Below are 17,047 nucleotides of genomic sequence, written 5' to 3'. Positions count from 1 at the left end.
AGGAGATCACCTATGTACACCTGACAGGCCATGACTAATGCCCCCCCCCCCCAGTATATAATACATTGCCGAACCCCCAATGTATACAAGGAACTGCCCCCCAATCTATAATACATGTCCTCTGTATATAATACACCCCCTGTATACAATACACAACCCCCCCCCCCGTATACAATACACAACCCCCCCCCCCCCCCCCGTATACAATACACACCCCTGTATACAATACACAACCCACCCCCCCCGTATACAATACACACTCCCCCCCCCCGTATACAATACACACTCCCCCCCCCCGTATACAATACACACCCCTGTATACAATACACAACCCCCCCCCTCTCGTATACAATACACAACCCCCCCCCCCATATACAATACACACCCCCGTACACAATACACAACCCCCCCCCCCCCGTATACAATACACACCCCTGTATACAATACACAACCCCCCCCCTCTCGTATACAATACACAACCCCCGTATACAATACACAACCCCCCCCCTCTCGTATACAATACACAACCCCCCCCCCCCCGTATACAATACACAACCCCCCGTATACAATACACACTCCCCCCCCTCCGTATACAATACACACTCCCCCCCCCCGATACAATACACACCCCTGTATATAATACACAACCCCCCCCTGTATACAATACACAACCCCCCCCCCGTATATAATACACAACCCCCCCCCCGTATATAATACACAACCCCCCACTTGTATACAATACACAACCCCCCGTATATAATACACAACCCCCCGCCCCATATATATAATACACAACCCCCCCCCCTGTATATAATGCACATCCACCCCCGTATACAATACACAACCCCCCTGTATACAATACACCCCCCCGTATATAATACACAACCCTCCCCCCGTATATAATGCACATCCCCCCCCATATACAATACACAACCCCCCCCGTATATAATACACAACCCTCCCCCCGTATGTAATGCACATCCCCCCCCGTATGTAATGCACATCCCCCCCGTATATAATACACAACCCTCCCCCCGTATATAATGCACATCCCCCCCCATATACAATACACAACCCCCCCCGTATATAATACACAACCCTCCCCCCGTATGTAATGCACATCCCCCCCGTATGTAATGCACATCCCCCCCGTATGTAATGCACATCCCCCCCGTATGTAATGCACATCCCCCCCGTATATAATACACAACCCCCCCATATATAATGTACACCCCCCCCGTATATAATATATAATACACAAACCCCCCCGTATATAATACACAACCCCCCGTATGTAATGCACATCCCCCCGTATGTAATACACACCCCTGTATATAATACACAACCCCCCCCCATATACAATACATACCCCTGTATATAATATACAACCCCCCCGTATACAATACACAACCCCCCCATACGAAACACAACCCCCCCGTACACAATACACACCCTGTATATAATATATAATACACAACCCCCCCGTATATAATACACAACCCCCCCCCCCCCGTATACAATACACAAACACCCCCCCGTATACATCAGGGAGCGGGTAGATGGGTTCAGGGACATTATTACAGTCAGTGCGGTCCATGCGATCGGTCGGTCAGGGGGGCGGGTGTATGGGTTCAGGGACATTATTAGAGTCAGTGCGGTCCAGGCGATCGGTCGGTCGGGAAGACGGGTTCAGGGACATTATTACGGTCGGTGCAGTCCAGGCAATCGGTTGGTGCGGTCCAGGCAATTGGTCGGTCAGGGGGGCGGGTAGATGGGTTCAGGGACATTATTACGGTCAGTGCGGTCCATGCGATCGGTCGGTGCGGTCCAGGCGATCGGTCGGTGCGGTCCAGGCGATCGGTCGGTCAGGGGGGCGGGTAGATGGGTTCAGGGACATTATTACGGTCAGTGCGGTCCAGGCGATCGGTCGGTCAGGGGGGCGGGTAGATGGGTTCAGGGACATTATTACAGTCAGTGCGGTCCATGCAGTCAGTCGGTGAGGTCCAGGCGATCGGTCGGCCATGTAGATGGGTTCAGGGACATTATTACGGTCGGTGCGGTCCAGGCGATCGGTCGGTCAGGGGGGCGGGTATATGGGTTCAGGGACATTATTACAGTCAGTGCGGTCCATGCAATCAGTCGGTGAGGTCCAGGCGATCGGTTGGTCAGGGGGGCGGGTGTATGGGTTCAGGGACATTATTACAGTCAGTGCGGTCCATGCAATCAGTCGGTGAGGTCCAGGCGATCGGTTGGTCAGGGGGGCGGGTGTATGGGTTCAGGGACATTATTAGAGTCAGTGCGGTCCATGCGATCGGTCGGTCAGGGGGGCGGGTGTATGGGTTCAGGGACATTATTAGAGTCAGTGCGGTCCAGGCGATCGGTCGGTCGGGAAGACGGGTTCAGGGACATTATTACGGTCGGTGCAGTCCAGGCAATCGGTTGGTGCGGTCCAGGCAATTGGTCGGTCAGGGGGGCGGGTAGATGGGTTCAGGGACATTATTACGGTCAGTGCGGTCCATGCGATCGGTCGGTGCGGTCCAGGCGATCGGTCGGTGCGGTCCAGGCGATCGGTCGGTCAGGGGGGCGGGTAGATGGGTTCAGGGACATTATTACAGTCAGTGCGGTCCATGCAGTCAGTCGGTGAGGTCCAGGCGATCGGTCGGCCATGTAGATGGGTTCAGGGACATTATTACGGTCGGTGCGGTCCAGGCGATCGGTCGGTCAGGGGGGCGGGTATATGGGTTCAGGGACATTATTACAGTCAGTGCGGTCCATGCAATCAGTCGGTGAGGTCCAGGCGATCGGTTGGTCAGGGGGGCGGGTGTATGGGTTCAGGGACATTATTACAGTCAGTGCGGTCCATGCAATCAGTCGGTGAGGTCCAGGCGATCGGTTGGTCAGGGGGGCGGGTGTATGGGTTCAGGGACATTATTACAGTCAGTGCGGTCCATGCAATCAGTCGGTGAGGTCCAGGCGATCGGTTGGTCAGGGGGGCGGGTGTATGGGTTCAGGGACATTATTACAGTCAGTGCGGTCCATGCAATCAGTCGGTGCGGTCCAGGCGATCGGTCGGCCATGTAGATGGGTTCAGGGACATTATTACGGTCGGTGTGGTCCAGGCGATCGGTCGGTCAGGGGGGCGGGTGTATGGGTTCAGGGACATTATTACAGTCAGTGCGGTCCATGCAATCAGTCGGTGCGGTCCAGGCGATCGTCGGTCAGGGGGGCGGGTATATGGGTTCAGGGACATTATTACAGTCAGTGCGGTCCATGCAATCAGTCGGTGAGGTCCAGGCGATCGGTCGGCCATGTAGATGGGTTCAGGGACATTATTACAGTCAGTGCGGTCCAGGCGATCGGTTGGTCAGGGGGGCGGGTAGACGGGTTCAGGGACATTATTACGGTCAGTGCGGTCCAGGCGATCGGTTGGTCAGGGGGGCGGGTGTATGGGTTCAGGGACATTATTACAGTCAGTGCGGTCCATGCAGTCAGTCGGTGAGGTCCAGGCGATCGGTTGGTCAGGGGGGCGGGTAGACGGGTTCAGGGACATTATTACAGTCAGTGCGGTCCATGCAGTCAGTCGGTGAGGTCCAGGCGATCGGTCGGTCAGGGGGGCGGGTGTATGGGTTCAGGGACATTATTACGGTCAGGATGGACAGGCACCTCGGGGGACCAATCACAGGATTACACTCCACACAGGATTATAACACAGCAAAGTCTGATTACCTCTCAGCAGAGAAGGGGAACCTCATTCATGGTGACACAGGAAGTTGTGATATCACAGCCCAGGGGATTCTGGGAGCTCCAGTCTCAGCCATCATACCAGAGTCTCTGCAGTCACACTGACGGCCATGTGGACACATTTCTTTCCCTCTAGTACTGGGCTGGAGGAGTCACATGACCACAGCAGACCAATCACTGTAAGAAGCTGGGACAGATGGGACAATAGAGGCAGAAGGAGCCAATGGCTGCAGAGTCTCCTCTATGAAGGCAGCCATTTTGTGTTATACCAACACTGACACTTCATCATCATCATTATTATCACACGGGATTTATAGCGCCAACAGTCTGCGCAGCGATGTACAACATGAGGGCAAACAGTACAGTTACAGTACAATTCAATACAAGGGGGAATCAGAGAGCCCGGCTCCCAGGAGCTTACAATCTAAGGGGGGGGGGGGAGGGGTAAAAACTGTGGAGGATGGGCTGATGGGGAAGATAATAGTACAGTTGTTAGATGGGGACAGAGTAGTTTTCTCTAAAGAGAAGTGTTTTCGGGGATCATCTAAAAGAGGATAGAGTAGGAGATAAACAGATTGGGGTAGAGTATTCCAGAGGATGGGAGAGGCTCTGGAGAAGTCCTGCAGATGAGCATGGGAGGAGACAAGGGAGCTAGAGAGCAGGAGGTCTTGGGAGGAGCTGAGAGAACAATTTGGTTGGTATTTTGAGACCAGGTTGGTGATGTCGCTGGGGGGCCAAGTTGTGGATGGATTTGTAAGTTGTTGTTAGTATTTTGAATTTAATTCATTGGGTGAGAAGAAGCCAGTGGAGGGATTGGCAGAGAGGGGTGGAGGACACTGAGTGGAGGCCAGTGGAGGGATTGGTAGAGAGGGGTGGAGGACACTGAGTGGAGGCCAGTGGAGGGATTGGCAGAGAGGGGTGGAGGACACTGAGTGGAGGCCAGTGGAGGGATTGGTAGAGAGGGGTGGAGGACACTGAGTGGAGACCAGTGGAGGGATTGGCAGAGAGGGGTGGAGAACACTGAATGGAAGCCAGTGGAGGGATTGGCAGAGAGGGGTGGAGGACACTGAGTGGAGGCCAGTGGAGGGATTGGTAGAGGGGGGTGGAGGACACTGAGTGGAGGCCAGTGGAGGGATTGGCAGAGAGGGATGGAGGACACTGAGTGGAGGCCAGTGGAGGGATTGGCAGAGAGGGATGGAGGACACTGAATGGAGGGATTGGTAGAGAGTGGTGGAGGACACTGAATGGAGGCCTGTGGAGGGATTGGTAGAGAGGTGTGGAGGACACTGATTGGAGAGGCCAGTGGAGGGATTGGCAGAGAGGGGTGGAGGACACTGTTTGGAGAGGCCAGTAGAGGGATTGGCAGAGAGGGGTGGAGGACACTGTTTGGAGAGGCCAGTGGAGGGATTGGCAGAGAGGGGTGGAGGACAATGATTGGAGAGGCCAGTGGGGGGATTGGTAGAGAGGGGTGGAGGACACTGAATGGAGACCAGTGGAGGGATTGGCAGAGAGGGGTGGAGGACACTGAGTGGAGGCCAGTGGGGGGATTGGTAGAGAGGGGTGGAGGACACTGAATGGAGACCAGTGGAGGGATTGGCAGAGAGGGGTGGAGGACACTGAATGGAGACCAGTGGAGGGATTGGCAGAGAGGGGTGGAGGACACTGAATGTTTGGTAAGGTGGATGAGCCTGGCAGCAGCATTCATTGTAGACTGGAGGGGGGGTGGCCTATAAAGGTCATCCAATGAAGAGGGAGTTGCGGGAGATGACCAGTGAATTAGAAGCTCTGTAACGTAATTGGTCAGGAAGGGGCGTATTTTGGAGATCTGTCGGAGGTTGAGGTGGCATGATTTGGACAGTGATCGGATCGGGGGGGTAATATTATGGGCTCAGTTTTGGATACAGTTGGAGGAAGTGGTGTGTAATCCAGTGTGATATGTCTGTTAGTAGATTAGTGATGTGTGGGGAGATGGAGTGAGTTGAGGGTACAGAGATAGATTTGGGTGTCATCGGCATAGAGATGGTATTGAAAGCCATGGGAGGAGGTGTAGATGGAGACTAGGGGAGGTCCAAGAACAGAACCTTGGGGGACCCTGACCGAAAGAGGAAAGGGGGAAGTAATATTGTGACACTGAAGGTGGGGTGGGATCAGTAGGATGAAAACCAGTGAAGAATACAGTCATGGAGTCTAAAGTGGTGGAGTTTTTTGCGGAGGAGGAAGGGTGGTCCACTATGGCCAAGGCAGCAGAGAGGTCCAGGGGTAGGAGTACAGAATGGTGTCCATTGGTTTTAGCCATTAGTAGATGGTGAGATTTAGGAGAGCAGTTTCTGTGGAGTATTGAGGAGGAAATCCAGACTGAAGGGGATCGAGAAGGTTATTCCTGATGAGGTGGTCACTCGGTTGTAGATGGGGAATAATCTCACACACAATGTACGATACACCAATATCCTTTATACATCTCGAGAAAATGAGCTGAAGACCAGCCAGCCCTTGGCCCTGATGTACATATATAGTGATCCAGAACAATCCAGTCTGAGTATTATATGGATGTGTTCTACCAGAGGACAGCTAGTTAGTGGGGGTAGTGTCCCTTCCCGGAAAAGTTCTGGATAATTCTGCAGCCTGTACCGACTCCACACCTCCATATCCAGCACCAGAGTGTAACCAATAAATAAGAAGCCTTCCTCATCTGGAACCTCTCTCTACACTTAATACTGTCCCTCACAAGTAGGCTCCTGTCCCTCACAAGTAGGCTCCTGTCCCTCACAAGTAGGTTCCTGTCCCTCACAAGTAGGTTCCTGTCCCTCACAAGTAGGTTCCTGTCCCTCACCGGTAGGTTCCTGTCCCTCACAAGTAGGCTCCTGTCCCTCACAAGTAGGTTCCTGTCCCTCACAAGTAGGTTCCTGTCCCTCACAGGTAGGTTCCTGTCCCTCACAAGTAGGTTCCTGTCCCTCACAAGTAGGTTCCTGTCCCTCACAGGTAGGTTCCTGTCCCTCACAGGTAGGTTCCTGTCCCTCACCGGTAGGTTCCTGTCCTTCACAGGTAGGTTCCTGTCCCTCACAAGTAGGTTCCTGTTCCTCACAAGTAGGTTCCTGTCCTTCAAAAGTAGGCTCCTGTCCCTCACAAGTAGGTTCCTGTCCTTCACAAGTAGGTTCCTGTCCCTCACAAGTAGGTTCCTGTCCTTCACAAGTAGGTTCCTGTCCCTGATCGTTTATTCACCAGAAGTACCAAAATGACGAAGGTTCCCTTATTTAAAAGGTTCCCTCACCCAAGATGGCCGCTGAAGCCTCTCAAGAGTTTGGTGTCCAATCAGACAACTTTCCTCTCTGGTGTACATACTCACACCTAATAAAGATTGACCCCCTTCCAATCTGTACCCTTGTTTGGTCCCTGGACCTGGTCAGAGGGATTAGACCTCCTGCCAGATATCTATGGTTGTCTGTGCTCCTGTTAGGGAGATTCACCCCATTTGTCATGATGACCGTTACCATCGAGAGTGATGGACAATCCCAAATTTTGGGCTGTCACCAGAACAGGTGGAGAGCTGAAACCTTCCAGTAGAGACACTAGTTCTGGTGACAACCAGGGATTCCCAAACATTAGAGGAATTTCCTCTCACTTCATGTTTTGGCTATGAAACAGGAAATGAAGGGAAAGCTCCCCAATGGGACACATGACCGGGTTATGACCCTCCCTTACTCCACTCGAATTGAAAAAAAAAGTTTTGTCTTTAGTTCCACTTTAACAATGGAAGACAAAATTTACAGAAAAGATATTACAAAACAGACATAAGCAACAGAAAAATGTTTAGGTGGAGTCGGCCTGGTGTGTCCTGCAGAGCTGGGATCACCTGATGAATGGGTCTACTCTGATGTACAGAAGTCCCTGATCCTCATGAAGAACTCCTGAATAGTTATGATGGCAAGACTAGAGCTGTGTGTGCAGCCATCTTTTTTGTCCCTGGCGAGAATGTTGCAAAGCCAGCTCCACCCAACTAAAGGATCTGAGGATGGGGGGGGGGGGTGTTAGGTATGCTCTAGGGTTTTATTATGCCCTCTGGACACACCCTATCCTGGGTACATCTATAGTCAGGTCCATAAATATTGGGACATGGACACAATTCTAACATTTTTGGCTCTATACACCACAATGGATTTGAAATGAAACAAACAAGATGTGCTTTAATTGCAGACTGTCAGCTTTAATTTGAGGGTATTTACATCCAAATCAGGTGGACGGTGTAGGAATGACAACAGTTTGCATAGCTGCCTCCCACTTGTTAAGGGACCAAAAGTAATGGGACATAATAATAATCATAAATCAAACTTTCACTTTTTAATACTTGGTTACAAATCCTTTGCAGTCAATGACAGCCTGAAGTGTGGAACGCATAGACATCACCAGACGCTGGGTTTCATCCCTGGTGATGCTCTGCCAGGCCTTTACTGCAACTGTCTTCAGTTCCTGCTTGTTCTTGGGGCATTTTCCCTTCAGTTTTGTCTTCAGCAAGTGAAATGCTCAATCGGATTCAGGTCAGGTGATTGGCCATTGCAGAACATTCCACTTCTTTGGTGTCTTTTGCAGTCTGCTTTGGGTCATTGTCCATCTGCACTGTGAAGCGTCCAATGAGTTGTGAAGCATTTGGCTGAATATGAGCCGATAATATTCCCGAAACACTTCACAATTCATCCGGCTGCTTCTGTCAGCCGTCACATCATCAATAAATACAAGAGAAGCAGTTCCATTGGCAGCCATACATGCCCACGCCATGACACTACCACCACCATGATCACTGATGAGGTGGTATGCTGAGGACCATGAGCAGTTCCTTCTCCATACTCTTCTCTTCCCATCACTCTGGTACAAGTTGATGTCGGTCTCATCTGTCCATAGGATGTTGTTCCAGAACTGTGAAGGCTTTTTTACATGTCGTTTGGCAAACTCTAATCTGGCCTTCCTGTGTTTGAGGCTCACCAATGGTTTCCATCTTGTGGTGAACCCTCTGTATTCACTCTGGTGAAGTCTTCTCTTGATTGGTGACTTTGACACACATACACCTACCTCCTGGAGGGTGTTCTTGATCCGGCCAACTGTTGTGAAGGGTGTTTTCTTCACCAGGGAAAGAATTCTTCGCTCATCCACCACAGTTGTTTTCCGTGGTCTTCCGGGTCTTTTGGTGTTGCTGGGCTCACCGGTGCGTTCCTTCTTTTAAAGAATGTTCCAAACAGTTGTTTTGGCCACGCCTAATGTTTTTGCTATCTCTCTGATGGGTTTGTTTTGTTTTTTCAGCCTAATGATGGCTTCACTGATAGTGACAGCTCTTTGGGTCTCATCTTGAGAGTTGACAGCAACAGATTCCAAATGCAAATAGCACACTTGAAATTAACTCTGGACCTTTTATCTGCTCATTGTAATTGGGATAATGAGGGAATAACACACACCTGGCCATGGAACAGCTGAGAAGCCATTTGTCCCATTACTTTTGGTCCCTTAACAAGTGGGAGGCATATATGCAAACTGTTGTCATTCCTAAACCGTTCACCTGATTTGGATGTAAATACCCTCAAATTAAAGCTGACAGTCTGCAGTTAAAGCACATCTTGTTCGTTTCATTTCAAATCCATTGTGGTGTATAGAGCCAAAAATGTTAGAATTGTGTCCATGTCCCAATATTTATGGACCTGACTGTATATGTCCATCTGGCAAGGTTTCACAATCCGACAACCAGCATATTAGGAAGCAGAATGAAATGATGATTTGGTAAACACTAAATATGACATACAGTATCTCCCAGAAGTGAATCCACCCCTCCCCCGGACTGTATGCAATGTATATACAGTGGGGCAAACAAGTATTTAGTCCCCACCAATTGTGCAAGTTCTCCCACTTACAAAGATGAGAGAGGCCTGTAATTGGCATCATAGGGAGACCTCAACTATGAGAGACAAAATGAGAAAACAAATCCAGACAATCACATTGGCTGATCTGGAAAGAATTTATTTGCAAATTATGGTGGAAAATATGTATTTGGTCACCTACAAACAAGCAAGATTTCTGGCTCTCACAGACCTGGACCTTCTTCTCTAAGAGGCTCCTCCTCCTGCACTCATTACCTGTATCAATGGCACCTGTTTGAACTTGTTATCAGTATAAAAGACACCTGTCCACAACCTCAAACAGTCACACTCCAAACTCCACTATGGTGAAGACCAATGAGCTGTCGAAGGACACCAGAAACAAAATTGTAGACCTGCACCAGGCTGGGAAGACTGAATCTGCAATAGGCAAGCAGCTTGGTGTGAACAAATCAACTGTGGGAGCAATAATTAGAAAATGGAAGACATACAAGACCACTGATAATCTCCCTCGATCTGGGGCTCCACGCAAGATCTCACCCCGTGGGGTCAAAATGATCACAAGAACGGTGAGCAAAAATCCCAGGACCACAGGGGGGACCTAGTGAATGACCTGCAGAGAGCTGGGACCAACGTAACAAAGGCTACCATCAGTAACACACTACGCCGCCAGGGACTCAGATCCTGCAGTGCCAGACGTGTCCCCCTGCTTAAGCCAGTACATGTCCGGGGCCCGTCTGAGGTTTGCTAGAGAGCATTTGGATGATCCAGAGGAGGATTGGGAGAATGTCATATGGTCAGATGAAACCAAAATAGAACTGTTTGGTAGAAACACAACTCGTCCTGTTTGGAGTAGAGAGAATGCTGAGTTGCATCCAAAGAACACCATACCTACTGTGAAGCATGGGGGTGGCAACATCGTGCTTTGGGGCTGTTTCTCCGCAAAGGGACCAGGTCCATGTACAGGACAGAATGAATGGGGCCATGTATCGTGAGATTTTGAGTGCAAACCTCCTTCCATCAGCAAGGGGACTGAAGATGAAACGTGGCTGGGTCTTCCAACATGACAATGATCCCAAACATACCGCCCGGGCAACGAAGGAGTGGCTTCGTAAGAAGCATTTCAAGGTCCTGGAGTGGCCTAGCCAGTCTCCAGATCTCAACCCCATAGAAAACCTTTGGAGGGAGTTGAAAGTCCGTGTTGCCCAGCGACAGCCCCAAAACATCACTGCTCTAGAGGAGATCTGCATGGAGGAGGAGATCTGCATGGAGGATGGGCCAACATACCAGCAACAGTGTGTGCCAACCTTGTGAAGACTTCCAGGAAACGTCTGACCTCTGTCATTGCCAACAAAGGATATATAACAAAGTATTGACATGAACTTTTCATATTCACCAAATACTTATTTTCCACCATAATTTGCAAATAAATTCTTTCCAGATCAGCCAATGAGATTGTCTGGATTTGTTTTCTCATTTTGTCTCTCATAGTTGAGGTCTCCCTATGATGCCAATTACAGGCCTCTCTCATCTTTGTAAGTGGGAGAACTTGTACAATTGGTGGGGACTAAGTACTTTTTTGTACCACTATATATAATATATATATATATACATACTGTACATACAGTATCTCCCAGAAGTGAGTCCACCCCTCCCCCGGACTGTATACAATGTATATATATATATATATATATATATATACACTGTAGATCTGACAGGTCTTCCTCCTAGGAGGTCCCATGTGTCTTCTGGACCTTGTAAAAGAAACACGTTTGGGGTTAGAATTCGGAACGTTCCTTTAATTCTCTAATGGCCATTGGTGGTAAATCAACGTTTGTTTTCAGTGAGCTGATGTTTCTGCAATTGTAAAGTTCAAAGGAGCCAGATGGAAAATGTTTTTGAAAAAAGGGAAATTCTAACTGTGAATGTGATTATTGTTGTGGAAACATCTCACATGTAATGAAGCCTGCTTAACGTGTCTGGGATTCCACTCAAGTAGGTCTGGATGAAATTTTGGAGGCTTTCAGACAAATTAGTTGACTCAAGAAAGAGTTTACAAACAAAAATCGCACCACGTATGAGCGTGGGTTATCTGAGCCGCCTTGTTCTGCATCGGTGTAGACCCTTCTGTAGGTATCTCTATTATTGTAGGACTTATGGAATATGAAATGAAACCTGAAGGGTTGCGAAGTAGGAGAGCCCAGGTATAGGTCAATAAGAGGTCACCACCCAAGTCTCACAAATGTGCATTTCTGAACCACTTGACCAGAAAATTCTCCCCCCTTCATGACCAGACCATTTTTTTTGCTATTCAGCACTGCGCTACTTGCTCCGTCATGCAACACGGTACCCAAATGACATTGTGATCATTTTTTTCACACAAACAGAGCTTTCTTTTGGTGGTATTTCATCATCACTGGATTTTTTTTATAATATAAAGAAAAAAAAAATACTGAAATATTTGAAAAACAAAAAAAATATTAACTCCTTCTAGTGTGGATTGTGTTTTGTCAAACGTGTCACCTTCCCTGACTGCCTAGTGCAGACAGGAGATTCTGATCTGACCATTTTTGAAGAAAACAAGGGTGGCACGGAGTACTGCACCCATCCCCCATTCTCTAAGCACAGTTGGGGTTCGTCAGACCTCTTCATCACCACTGAACTCTTTCAACATCTCGGAAGAGTTTCACCTTCTAAAACACAGATCTGGGGATGCGCCAATTTCATGCCTTGTCCTTGAAGATGCACTGAGATCTTCTCATACATCAACACTGAAACCGGGGGACTCTGCATTCAGCCCAAGGGCAATACAGCCTGACCTCGATGTAATGACTAAATCTGTGGGATCAGCCAGGTTCTGTCCCCTACAGCGGGAGTGATGGAGCATCCCTCTTAGGTCTTCCCGGGTGCTGCAGAGGGTATATTTGCTGCACCATCTAGCGGGTAAAGGCCAGCAGTACATCTCATTAACACTAGAAGGACTTCAAAGGATTGTGTAAGACCGAACTTGGGAAGAAAAGGGGCCATTAAAGAACACTGGCTATTGTACTCCTCCCTCCCAGTGACTGTTGGAGCCATGTGCTCAGTGTTTCCACACAGGGAAGGCCCACCACAACAAATGGAATGACAGTTCTGCCCGGAGATCCTCTACAAGGCCTACTACAGCTTATAATAATGTGCAGGATCCCCCTCCCCCACCTTCACCGTCAGGGGCTCCAGCTGGTCATATGACCCAACCACTCCATACAAACCTTCTCCACCATCTACTGTGCCACCACCATGCTTTCCCCAGGCCGAGAAGAGATCAGCTACATAGACAGAAGACAAGTTGGGTAAAGCCCCTGGCCCAATCAGAGAGGACATGGTGCACCATATCCCACCCCCATCATCATACAGTCATGTTTCTACCAGCTCAGAAAAGATGAAGATGGATGAAAACGCAACACAAGCCAAAAAAAATGTTTTTTAGAGGTAGTGAGGAAGGGTTGGACCCCTGTCAGATTTTTATGACTGTTTCTGACCCCATCAGGGAGACTTCCTGACCTGGAGATACAACAAGAAGTGAGAGGCCAGCTCACCAGGATGAAAGAAAACCCCCTTAGACAGTCAGCAGGACAAATATCTCCTTGGTGACCAGAGATAAAGAGAGTAGCCCCCCCCCCCCAAATGGGTGGAGATATTCTAACCTTTGGCTGGTGTTGACATTGAACCTGCGAAGATTGGGGTGGTGGTGGAAGCAGCGGTGGTAGAGTCCCAACACAGAGACAATGGAAAGACAGTAAAAGACTCCGATCACAGTGATTGGCTCGAATCATATATTCAGTTTTATGTTTAATAACTCTTATAAATTCAAGAAATAAATATAGAATGGTGGAAAAGTCCATTCAGACTCACAGGGGAAACAGCTCTGTTCAGGCAGAGATCAGCAGAGTCACACGAGTGACACACTCACCTCCACCAGACCGGAACTTCCATCCCGACACATTCTAGAAGACGGAGGAGCAGGATGACAGAAGATGCTCCAAATGAGGATTGGAGGATGGGAGGCATACAGGCACCCAACGCTGACCTCCTCCACCAATCCCGGCTTCCTAGAAGAAAGGAAACGGCTTCCTTCCTCGGTGAGTCCTTTGGTGGGCTACAAGGCTGGAACTTTTCATGAAGGACTTCCCACAGTCCGGACAACAGAATGGTTTCTCTCCGCCATGGATCCGCTGGTGGGTGACCAGGTTGGAGCTCTTGATGAAGGATTTCCCACAAAGCGAACACACAAATGGTTTTTCTCCTGTGTGGGTCCTTTGGTGAGTCACCAGGATGGACTTCTGATTGAAGCTCTTCCCACATTCGGTACAAGAAAATGGCTTCTCACCGGTGTGAATGCGCTGATGGCGGATGAGGTGCGGGTTGCTGGAGAAATACTTACCACATTCGAAGCAGAAGAAGCGTGGCATGTCTCTAGGAGGAAATCGTGGTTGCCTTGAAAACCGTCTCTCTCGTTCGTAGTAAGAGAAAGACTTCCCACTACTGGCCCCCCTCCCAGGCACCATCAAATTCGGGCTGCCGCCAAAAGTCCTCCACCAGTCAGGATAAGAGGTGGGTCTGTCTGCTACACAAGATCTCTGATTGGTCTGAGAAGGCATCCTATTGGAAAGGTTTTCCCCACGCTTAGTGCAAGTTACAAACATCGAGTTGTGGAGAGGATCAGATCCCACATCCCAGCTGTTGTATCCCATAATTCCAGTGTCACTGTACAGCTGGTCAGTTGGTGCGTATGCGGTGAGTTCTGGTTCTTCATACATGTCTATGGGTAAGAAAATATCTGTGAAATCTCCTCCCACACATGACACGGTTTCCACCCCAATACGAGAAGAAGGATATGGTGTACTGTTTGTAAGGCAGTTGGTTCCACTCCTGGGATGATCTACTTCCTCACAAGAGGGGGGTTCTTCTTTGATATGAGAAGGAAATGAATGTGGATTGCTTCTAGGAGTATGGATGCCAGACTCAGTGTGGTTAACTGCCTCACATGACCGGGGCTCCTCCTTAATTTTAGTACACAGACCCTGCAAAGTGTCTCTATGGTTATATATGTCATCTTTTGGGGGGGTCCCATCTATGGACAGACAGGGATCCTTCTTTATCAGTGGGGGGGTCCCATCTATAAACAGACGGGGCTCCTTCTTCATCAGGGTATGACCTCTGAGATCTCCATACCAGCCTGGACCTTCATGGCTATGAGGAGATGGATGTTGGGGGTTGGGAAAGTCAGTGAAATGATCCCCCTCCTTCATCAGGGGAGATGTATAGTGTGTCTGGTCTCCTCCACATGAGGATGGACCTTCATGAATATGAGATGTATGTTGGGTGAATGGAAGCACGGTGAGATTTTCCCTCTCCTTAATAGGGGTAGATATATATTGTATCTGGTCTTCTTTTTGCAAGGCTGGAACTTCATGGTTATGAGGAACTGTATGTTGGGGGTTGGGAAAGTCAGTGAAATGCTCCCCCTCATTCAGTGGGCTAGCTATAAATTCTGTCCGATCTCCTCCATACAAGGCAGGACTTTCATGACTATGGTGGGTGGTGGGAAGGTCGGTGAAATGATCCCCCTCCTTCATTGGGGTAGATGTATATTGTGTCTGATCTCCTCCATACAAGGCTGGACCCTCATGACTATGGTGGGTGGTGGGAAGGTCGGTGAAATGATCCCGCTTCTTCATTGGGGTAGCTGTATATTGTCTCTGATCTTCTCCATACAAGGCAGGACCTTCATGACTAAGGTGGGTAGTGGGAAGGTCGGTGAAATGATCCCCCTCCTTCGTTGGGGTAGATATATATTGTGTCTGATCTCCTCCATACAAGGCTGGACCTTCATGACTATGGTGGGTGGTGGAAAGATTCTCTCCCTCCTGCACACGGGTCACACAGTTCATGTGTCTATTATTCCCCTCCCTCCCTGTCATGTCTCTCAGGCACATCTTCTGCTTCTCACCAGCCATCACACATCTCAGGCCATTAGCCTCCCGATAGCTTTTCATACATTTCTCCTCTTTACGTTTAGAACGGTGTATGGAAAGACAGGGATGGAATCCTCTGGAAGAGGCATCTTCAGCCAGCGTCTCCTCTAGAGGGAACGAGAAACGTTTTGTCAGAACAGAAAGAAAAAATTCAGACTTCCTAAGATTCCTCCATTCATAACTCCATCAATCCTCTCTGACCAATCAGAACTTCAAGAGTTTGGTGGAATCTTCAACTTCAGAGACCAATCGGCAGCAGCTATCTGATAATCTGAGGTCAAAGAGCCAAGATTATGGATCCCCTGCAAAAACTGCTGACTTGTATGTACACAATGAAGCATGAACTCTATAGCAGGAACCCACTTGTTATCTGCTGTCGTGGAGTACAGGGCACCGAATAACGGCTAAACCCCCTACAGGTCAGGATGCTTCATAACTAGTAAATACACCAATTCTGTAAGATAAAATGACTACATACAACACATCTTACCTGGATCCGGGAGGGTGTGATGGTCCTCCATCATGACGTCCTTGTAGAGATCCTTGTGTCCTTTCTGGTGGTCCTCCATCATGACGTCCTTGTAGAGATCCTTATTTCCTTCTAAATACTCCCACTCCTCCATGGAGAAATAGACAGTGACATCCTGACACCTTATAGGAACCTGACACACACAATGATACAGTCACCATCCAGACACATCCCTTGTCTGTTACTGGAGAATGTCCCAGAATTCCCGGCACCGCTCACCTCTCCTGTCAGCAGCTCCATCATCTTCTTGGTCAGTTCCAGGATCTTCTGGTCACTATCTCTCTCAGGAGTCATGGAGGGAGGTGCAGGCTCTGTGATGGGGCTCTGGGTTCTGCTCTGACCTCCTGAAATTTGGTCCTCACCAGACTTCTTTACCACAACATAATCCTACAGAATCAAACAGAAGAAGAAGCCAACATTCAGCCAATGCCTGCTAAAAACAGCACACTAAATAAGGGCAATGTCATGTGACCTCCCAGAATCCTCCTCACCTCTCCGGTCAGCAGGTAGATGATCTTCAAGGTGAGACTTAATATCTTGGTGGCCATCTTGTTTCTGTCCTTCTCCATCTTAGCATAAGTTGAAACAACAGTACATCACGTCTGAAGAGACAGAAAACCAACGCATGTAGTCAGAATATCAGGCCCGCTCATGGGTGACACACAAAGTATTACTAGTCATGTGATGTTCCTATGGGGTCAGTCTATTCAATGCATGAAATATGGGCTCCATGACAAGCTGTAAAGGAGGTTCCGGTCTACAAGTTACCAGAAAGCAACAGGAAGCCGACAACTGAAGTCAGGAAGAGAAGGGTGGAATGTGCCAGAGATCAGCAGCATCATCTAAGGGTCTGGAGCTCAGAAGGTCATAAAGAAAGCTGGCAGCAGCAAATGTAACAAGTGAAG

At 49.0% G+C, this 17,047-nt stretch overlaps 1 protein-coding gene across 1 annotated transcript in view; it reads right to left on the bottom strand.

Annotated features, from left to right (window-relative positions):
* Positions 1-17,047, bottom strand: part of LOC149461025 (uncharacterized) — a 28,678-nt gene that overhangs the window by 6,501 nt on the left and 5,130 nt on the right. The window contains exons 2-9 of the mRNA XM_089678933.1: positions 16,634-16,744; positions 16,362-16,529; positions 16,104-16,275; positions 13,697-15,720; positions 13,549-13,582; positions 12,795-12,904; positions 11,658-11,749; positions 3,727-3,747 (exon numbers count right to left, since the gene is read on the bottom strand). Coding sequence (XP_089535059.1) covers positions 3,727-3,747; positions 11,658-11,749; positions 12,795-12,904; positions 13,549-13,582; positions 13,697-15,720; positions 16,104-16,275; positions 16,362-16,529; positions 16,634-16,711 — 2,699 coding nt within the window. The 5' untranslated portion in view covers positions 16,712-16,744. The remainder of the gene's footprint in view (positions 1-3,726; positions 3,748-11,657; positions 11,750-12,794; positions 12,905-13,548; positions 13,583-13,696; positions 15,721-16,103; positions 16,276-16,361; positions 16,530-16,633; positions 16,745-17,047) is intronic.

This window comes from Staurois parvus, unplaced genomic scaffold (genome assembly GCF_062004578.1).
Source record: "Staurois parvus isolate SC_StPar_1 unplaced genomic scaffold, SC_StPar_1.0 ptg000212l, whole genome shotgun sequence".
In the NCBI taxonomy this organism is placed as follows: domain Eukaryota; kingdom Metazoa; phylum Chordata; class Amphibia; order Anura; family Ranidae; genus Staurois; species Staurois parvus.
The sequence above is the reverse complement of the archived record's forward strand: the minus strand, read 5'-3'. Positions and strand labels throughout refer to the sequence as shown.